The sequence below is a fragment of the Paramisgurnus dabryanus genome, chromosome 16 (assembly GCF_030506205.2).
Source record: "Paramisgurnus dabryanus chromosome 16, PD_genome_1.1, whole genome shotgun sequence".
Taxonomy (NCBI): Eukaryota; Metazoa; Chordata; class Actinopteri; order Cypriniformes; family Cobitidae; genus Paramisgurnus; species Paramisgurnus dabryanus.
Genome location: NC_133352.1, coordinates 16,294,563 through 16,303,724, shown reverse-complemented (window position 1 = coordinate 16,303,724; position 9,162 = coordinate 16,294,563). Strand labels below are relative to the sequence as shown.

General features: G+C 38.8%; 1 protein-coding gene across 1 annotated transcript in view; it reads left to right on the top strand.

Annotated features, from left to right (window-relative positions):
- The window catches only part of smad5 (SMAD family member 5), an 8,940-nt gene extending 720 nt beyond the window's left edge, over positions 1-8,220 (top strand). The window contains exons 2-7 of the mRNA XM_065271688.2: positions 1-265; positions 1,534-1,791; positions 5,562-5,663; positions 5,916-6,137; positions 7,153-7,409; positions 7,517-8,220. Of these exons, the coding sequence (XP_065127760.1) occupies positions 1-265; positions 1,534-1,791; positions 5,562-5,663; positions 5,916-6,137; positions 7,153-7,409; positions 7,517-7,660 (1,248 nt within the window). The 3' untranslated portion in view covers positions 7,661-8,220. The remainder of the gene's footprint in view (positions 266-1,533; positions 1,792-5,561; positions 5,664-5,915; positions 6,138-7,152; positions 7,410-7,516) is intronic.
- Positions 8,221-9,162: the final 942 nt, after the last annotated feature.

Below are 9,162 nucleotides of genomic sequence, written 5' to 3'. Positions count from 1 at the left end.
GGTGCCATGGAAGACCTGGAGAAGGCGCTCAGCAGTCCTGGGCAGCCCAGCAAATGTGTGACCATCCCCCGCTCGCTGGACGGACGGCTACAGGTGTCCCACAGGAAAGGCCTTCCCCACGTCATCTATTGCCGCGTGTGGCGCTGGCCTGACCTGCAGTCCCATCACGAGCTCAAACCCCTGGAGGTGTGCGAGTATCCGTTCGGGTCCAAGCAGAAAGAAGTGTGCATCAACCCCTATCATTACAAACGTGTTGAAAGTCCAGGTAAGTCCTGACTGATGGGCACCAAATCTTTTTACTCAAATTTGAAAGCTTATAGAGGCCAAAAAAGCAGGATCTGGATATTATTAGTAGAAATGTAATGTTTTTGTATATTTTATAATTATGCCTATTTTTCATGGATGCAGGCATAACATAACATAAACAAAAATGTCTGGCGTCAATGGAAAAACATCTATTTCATATTATATTAGAGAATATAAACAGTAATAGATTATAATACTAAATGACCATGGCACTCTATTCCATGATAAAAAAAAAAGAATAGCCTCAATAAAGGCTTTTTAATGTAAAAGAGTGCCATAGTCATCCAGTGTATTGTTGATTTCACGTTTCGCACAAGATGCACTCTGTACTATTGGACATTGTTAATCAGTAATAGATTACAGGGCTCCAGACTAAAATTGGAGAAGGGTGGCACTGCTTCGCACACAGTTCATGTGCATTCTTAATTTTCATTGTATCTGCAATGACCCCAATTAAGTCACTTTTTCTTTTGTAGTATCTCAAACTTTTACTGAGGTCAGCTACACACGTGAAGGTTTTAAGCCCGATTTGCACCCTCGACGATCGAAAGAGGGCGTGACTTGATTAGTGTTTTAGGGCAGCCATTTTTTTTTTGGCAAAAAAACTCTGAGCTTTTATAGCTCAAACAAGACGCCCACAAACATGACATGAAAGAAGGGTATTGAGAAAGAATATCGACTAACACAACATTTGTTTTTCTCAAGTCATGTTTGATTTTGTGTTTCTGTGAGACACTTTTTGCATCACTTTGAATTCATTACTACAGTCATCACGTGTGTGTGTGGTCTCGCGGTCTTACATTTAAATTTTGTAAAGTAATTTTGTCCAATAACTTTCAGCTAAATGTTGAAAGCAGACAAAGATAAAACTGTAAATTGACAAGCATGTGAGAATATTTAATGTGCTTTTCTATTCCAGTGTTTTGTTGACTATAGTATCATATATCCTTAGCCTCTAGAGGTTTTTTGATCCCTGTAACCTCTGTTGCCCTCTGCATTGAATGAGATGTGCAATGTATTGAACATTTCAAGGTCAGATATCGCATGTCACTCAGGAGAGACAACACATTTCTGTTGAGTCTTGAAAACTGATCTGTTTAGCCTTTGCTATTATCTTTGAGCGAGAGATGGTCAATCAGTAAGAGCCACTGTCAAGGACACAAGATTGATGTAAATCAATGTCAGAACGGTCTGTTTAGTTGTTTAAAATATTTTTGTGTTTTCCAGTACTCCCCCCGGTTTTGGTGCCACGACACAGCGAGTTCAACCCTCAACACAGCCTGCTGGTACAGTTTCGCAACCTGAGTCACAATGAGCCTCATATGCCTCTCAACGCCACCTTCCCAGAATCCTTCCAGCAGCACAGCGGAGGGAGCTCCTTCCCCATCTCTCCAAATTCACCCTATCCTCCATCTCCTGCCAGCAGTGGCACCTACCCCAACTCTCCTGCCAGCTCTGGGCCATCCAGCCCCTTTCAGCTCCCAGGTACATATATCACCAGTCCAGACATTGCCTGTTCAAAACTAAATGTGACCCTGAACCACAAAACCAGTCATAGGGATCTTTTTTTTACATTGAGATTTATATATTTCTCTGAAAGCTGAATAAATAAATAAAATAAATAAGCTTTCCATAGGACAAAAATTAGCCGAGATACAACTATTTAAACATCTAAGGGACTGTTTACACTTGGTATTAAGATGTGTTTTCAACGATCGGATCACAAGTGGATGAGAGAGACACATTACGTTTACACCTAGTATTTAAATCCGTCCACTTTCAACTGCTTTTGTCCTGAATACTTTAAGGAGGTGGTCTGTCGAGACGGTGGGCGAGTCCCTCTCCTGTCATTTAAACGCGAGCGGGAGTAATGATGAGTTTATATGAACGCGAACTAATATTATGTCGGAGTCCGCTGCTTGTGTTTAAGTAAACATGCTGCACAGTGTTTTGTACATGTATATGTTAAAGCTTTCTCTGAATTTTAGCGCAATTGATGAAATAAGATCGCGGAAAAAAAAAATTTAGTTTTATCAATGAAAGGCTAAAAATAGCTCTGTTAACCGTGTGTTCGTGCCAGAAGTCAGAAAAGAAGTAAAACATTGCGTTCAGTACTTCACATTAGATAAATGGGCGGAGAGAAGGAGTCACGTGTGGCTGTTCGAACACATTCAACCACATGTGCGTTTACTAGGGGTGGCACGGTTCATGAAAAAAAATCCAAACCGTTCTGTTCGCTTGTCTCGGTTCGGAGCGCGTGTGTGTCGCACGGTTCAACGGTTCATGGCATGCGCAATGTAGCCGCATGCCCTGTATGTGACCTCAGATAGCGTGTTTCCCTTTCGCGCGAAAGAAGAGGTGACTGGTTTGGAGAATAAGTAACTGCAGGTTATGTTATGTGTAGAAATGGCAAGTGGGAGAGAAAAGGAAGTCTGCCCGCAGTTGGAGGATGCGCCAGCGTCGTATTTGGTGTGTGAAAACATTTTTATTTCATGTTACCTATAATGACAGCGGAAATAAAACAATAGATTGAACTGCAGTCTATGGGTTGAATGTGTTCGAACAGCCCCAGGAGATCGCCTTCTCTCCGACCATTTATCTAATCTGAGGTACTGAACACATTTTACGTCTTTTCGTATTCAGCGCTATTTTTAGCCTTTTATTGATAAAACAAAAGCGGCTGATTTCCGCGTAGTTTCATTTTGCTAGCGTGTGAAAGTTGCGCGATCTTATTTCATAAATTGCCCCTCAAAGTAATCACGACATAACTAGTCAAAAGTGGACAAAAGAGACGGGTGTAAACGTTATGTTTCTCTCTCGTCCACATATACTCTCTGCAGTATTTAAGCAGCCTCTCAGTGATAAATCTAAGAGCTACACTGAAGTTGGCTTTTTGATAAATGCAAGTTATCTTTGTGTGCTAAAAATGCACACAAAGTTCATGTAGATGGCAATACACATTTTGCCAAATAAATGAAAAGCATGTTGAAATCATCCATGTCTTCCCTCTTGCTGTATCAAAATCTCATCTGGCTTTCCTCAGAGATGGTCCCAATAATGTGCTTCAAGTCAAATTCAGTTTGTGCATGATTACATGATGTAACTTTTTTTTAATACTGTATCCTAAATTATGGATAATTAACACATTAATAAGATAATACATTTCTGGAGTGTTAAAAATTTAAAAGAAAAAATAACAACAAGAACCGTACTGAACCGAGAACCGTGACCATAGAACCGTGATACGAACCGAACCGAGGGTTTTGTGAACCGTGCCACCCCTAGCGTTTACACTACAAAAGCAATCCGATCGAAAGGGGTTTCGACTACCTCTGAATGTGGTCGAAAGTGGACGAGCTCAAAACGTTTTGAACACCATTTACACCTGGCATTAATGTCGTCCACTTGTGATCCGATCCATGAAAACGCATGTTAAAGCAACACTATGTAGTTTTTTTACCTTTAAATAATGTCTCTAAAATTATTTCAGTGATAGAACAACTTTTAACTGGACAAATTGTACTGTTGCTGCAACCTGAGCAGCCTCCTAGCTGCTACAAGCACACTCTGAAAGTGGCAGTGGAGGGTAGGAAACACAGCCCCGCCCCTCCACCTGCCTGCAGAAGAGTGTCTGATACCAGGCACTGTTGCGCTTTTCAACCACATGGGGGAGCTGTAAGTCATTTTTACATGGAAACTACATAGTGTTGCTTTAAAGCCAAGTGTAAACAGCCTCTGAGGGTGCACAAAATGTTACTAATGATAAATTCATTTTTTTGTTTGTTGTCAACGAATTTCATTATCGATTAGTTGGTCTGAACATTTAAATATATTTTACTATTTAAAAGCTGCACAAACTTTTTAATTTAAGGCTTAAAATATCAAAATCAAAAAGATTATATTAGTAAAACTATGTAGCAGTATGTGTGGCTTTTACACTTTTAAAAGTACACTTTTTAATTTAGTGCCTTATTTAGCTATAATAAGTGAAAAATCTAAATTAAATAAGTATCTAGGTTTTTATTCGATTAGTCGTTTAATCAGAAAAAATATTGACTGATTAATCAATTATGAAAATAACCGATTATGAAAATAATCGATAGTTTGAGCCTTACTTTACTTAATATCCTAATGGTTTGTGGCACATTCAAAATCTATAATTTTGACCCATACATGTATTGTTGGCAATTGCTACAAATGTACCCATGCGACTGGTTTTGTAGTCCAGGCTCACATGTTGTACATTTTTGCCAGTGGCGAACTGTTGTGGTGCTCGGGTTGCAAGTTCTGAGTTTGTTTGTTGCCACTGCAATGCCTGATGGATTGGTACATTTTGATTTCAGCTGTGCAAAAAACTGAGATATGATGGAGAGTAGCGCAGTGTAGTTTGCTGGCACTAAACAATAGAAATGCCAGCTAAGCAGCGCACTCAAGCCAAATGATTTTACTGCACTGAACGTCCCGCTAGGTTGCCCATCACTTGGCACTGACCCGCAGTCCCCTTTTTCTGTATCTGAATGAATTGCTGATGTCTGCATCCATAGGCTGTGTGCACTCAGGCAGAAGAAGAGCTAATGTTTTATAATGCCGTGGGATTTTATTCAAAGAGTGATTTATGCGCCTCAGTATCTGCACTTCTGACTTTTGGTTGACTGGAAATGGATCTTTTTTGTGAAGTTGCAAAACAGTGGATATGTAATTCTCTTAATGATTATTCACCGACAAATCTACTGGGTTTAAACACCACAAGAATATTATATACAGCTTTTAACGGTAAATGAGCAAAGAATCATATCAGTATTGTTTTATGTGCTATTGTAGTAACAGAGAACCTCTGTTTCAATGTTGCTGATTTACTCTATAATGAAAGCATCCAGATGTTTCCTGTGCTTTTTTGTATTGTGTATTCATGTTGTATTTGGATTCTGTGGAATACATGGTGATGAATAATAAAAGCAAAGGCGCTTCAAATCGGTGACACATACAAAGTGTGATAAAACCAATATAGTCCTAATCTTATCACAATCATGTTTTCTTCATGAAATTGGTATACTAAAGATAAGATTACATGAGATTTGAGTATTTGATTTGTGAAATCAGACACTGAAAGGTTTCTATAGGATACTAAGCAGCGTCCTATAAAGATTCATCGGATGCTAGGCTCAAGGGAATTGCAGTGGAAGCCCATTTGTTTGCAATCAGCCTTCTCCCTTAACCACTTTCTCTTTTTCTATCCCTATGGTGTCTCTTACCAGCTGATACCCCTCCTCCAGCTTACATGCCTCCAGATGAGCAGATTGGACAGGATGGGTCTCAGTCCATGGAGACTGGCAACAGCAGCAGCATGGTGCCTAGAGGTAGTAAGAAACTCCATTAAAAAGTAGACAAAATGTCACAGAGCGTGCAAAATTCCTATTCTTTAGTGAGCTTCATTAAACCCTTCGATAACATCACCACCATACAACTAATCTTGACATCCCCCAGGCGCAGTAAATCTGTTTCTTTCTGTTCTTGTCAGTATGTTTTATCTAGCTGATATTGCAGTGTATCTAAACAAATTGAAACAATAGGTGGCTGTGGCTCAAGGTCTTTTTATTTTTATCTTTCAGATGTGCAGCCAGTGGAGTATGCCGAGCCCAGTCACTGGTGCTCTATTGTGTATTATGAGCTAAATAACCGTGTGGGTGAGGCGTACCACGCTTCCTCCACAAGCGTGCTGGTCGACGGCTTCACTGACCCATCCAACAACAAGAATCGTTTCTGTCTGGGCCTGCTTTCGAACGTCAATCGCAACTCCACTATTGAAAACACTCGACGCCATATTGGCAAAGGTGCGCACACACCTGCATTTTTTTCTGTCTTTGAAAACCAGTAGGAGTTTGCAAAACCACCTACATGAGGTTTTGCAAGGGTTTATAATATGCATGATTGTATAATGATGACCTTTATTCTCTTAAAGGGGACAGAGAATGAAAAACCATTTTTACCTTGTCTTTGTTGAATAATGGTAGTCTACCCACATTCACAAACATACAAAAAGTGCTAAACATGCTAAACATCTCAGTGTCATAGAAATTCCTCTTTTAGAAATGTGAGCCAGAAAACGGCCCAATCTGAAAAACTGATGCTTATGACATCACAGGCATCTAACTGCCCCTCCACTTTAAAATAATTGGCTACATTTTTTGAGTGGCAACGAAGTCAGCCAATCAGTAATGAGATTGCAAGTTAAGCCAGTAGGGGGAGCCAAATAGGTGCAAAACCACTTGTTTAAAATCCCCCACCCTAATAGAGCTATCTGAGAGAGGTTTTTTGGAACCTTCTAAGGCATTACAGACCCAAAAAAAAAAAAATTGTCTACATGTCACATCACAGAACAAGGATAAATACCCCGTTCAATCATTCTATGTCACCTTTAAAAAGCAAGCTATGTTGTTTTTCCACCTTTATTTCATAATAATTTAGCTGTCGTGATGATATATGACCTGGTTAAAAAAACAACAAAGGCGTAACTATTAAGATATGTGTGACAGGATGTGACCCACAATTGCTCACCTGCACAACTAAAAAGTGTGTAAATGGCACAGTTTCCGTAATTCATTATAAATAGCTTTTATAACAGTTTGGCTGTACTATGATTCACCCCTTATTTTTTCATAGGAGATGATATCATAGGAAATTCAGAAATCCAGGTTCATAATCTAATTATGATATTATGAGCATCAAAATGTTAACCTAGCAGATCTCTTGTTCATGCAACAATGTTGTCTATTTTTAGTTTCTCCCTATTTTAATTTTTAATGTCTGTTTTTAAGTATATTTACAGTACTGCCTTTAAACTTTCAGGTGTCCACCTGTATTATGTCGGAGGTGAAGTGTATGCAGAGTGTCTGAGTGACACTAGCATTTTCGTTCAGAGTCGAAACTGCAACTACCACCATGGGTTCCACCCCACAACTGTCTGCAAAATCCCTAGCGGCTGCAGCCTAAAGATCTTCAACAACCAAGAATTTGCTCAGCTGCTTGCTCAGTCGGTCAACCACGGTTTTGAGGCCGTCTACGAGCTTACAAAGATGTGCACCATTCGCATGAGCTTTGTAAAGGTAAGCCTGTGAAGCTTCTACGATGCAGATATCGGTTCATGTTGTGACTATTTAATGTTATATTTGCCACATAAATTAACTTCAAAAATGTATTTATTGATTTTTAGGGCTGGGGGGCTGAGTATCACCGACAAGATGTTACAAGCACCCCTTGCTGGATAGAAGTGCATCTACATGGCCCCCTCCAATGGCTGGATAAAGTTCTAACACAAATGGGTTCTCCTCTGGACCCCATCACTTCTGTCTCGTAATGATGGGCCCCCTCTGGGGTGGGAGGAATTTTTGAGTATTTTTTTTTTCTAAATTTTTCTTCACTTTTGACAGTAAAGGAGGTCTTAAGGGCTGAACTGTGTTTACACTATCTGCAGAAGGGTTACAGATCCTAACGCAGTCAAAAGAGAAGAATGAACTGGGGCTACAAGCACACCTAACAGAGGAAAATTCTAGGCAGTGACACACAATGGACTAACTACTGCTTTAGCAATTGCCTTCATTTTATTTCCTTTTTGCATTACAATTGTTTTAAAATTACTGATTTCGCTAACTGTATGTAATCTAGTAGATGAAATTGACATGCTTTCATGTATCTACTTCACTTTACGCAATTGAAAACGCAATTTCCTAGTTCTATGAAGATCTCTTTTATTTGCTATGTTGTCTAATCCCAATTATTGGCAAGACATACTTTTCTTTATACGTTTACTGTTTAGACTCAAAGCTCATTACAAATGTTTCCTTTTTATAGCTTCTGATGCCTCAAGGCAAAACACAAAACGTTACTGCTTTTAAATAAAGTTCTTTTATCTGATAACTTCATGGTCATTTAACATGTCTTTCTGGCTTGGCAGCAACATTTCACAATCTGACAAATAAAAGCTGGCACTATCTTAGAGTACACATCGAGTCATCAGAGTTCAAAACCGTTTAAACACAGTCTTGCATGATTCATGTTAGCGTGTTACCGTTGAATTGCACAGCTGTGTTGACTAGTCCTTGTGTGTCCTTGTGCATGTGTGTTCAATTTCTCTTATTATGCAAGCCCAGAGATGCATGTTTGCAAGTCTATAATACAGAAAATTAATTTTGTAAGAAGTTGCTACAGATATGGTGGGATTGTGCTTCAGTTAGAGGTGAATCAAATTTGCCTATTTTAAAAACAAATTTTTTTACAGTTGAATCTTAAAGGGGTAGTTCCCAAAATTAAAATTATGTCATAATTTAATCACCCTCAGGTTGCTACAGACCTGTTACATTCTGCCGAACACAAAGGAAGATATTCGTAATCGAGCAAAAAACAGGAGCACAATTGACTTGTATAGAAGAAAAACAAATACAACCTCAAAAATATCTCAAATTTGTTCAAAATATCTTTCTTTGTGTTCAGCAGAACAAAGAAGTTTATACATGCCTGTAACATCTTCAGGGTAAATGATTTTTGGGTGAACTATCTCTTTAAGACCACATTGTCTGTAGTTTGGGTCCCCCTGCTGGGGATTTAAGGCATGATTTTGGAATTGGTAATTTCAAATTTAAAAAAAATGCTCAAAATTAAGTTTCTTATGCAAATTTGTCTGATAAAAACTGCTGGACAACTATTTGTCTTATGAATGACAGTCAACAAGTGTTATATAAGTTTTATATAATTTAAGAGGTATGGGACTACCAGAAGCAAATCTGGTATTATTTAGCAATTTCATAGTACAGTAACATTTAATTTTATACCGCATTTTTTTTTATTAGGTGAAGGTTACAA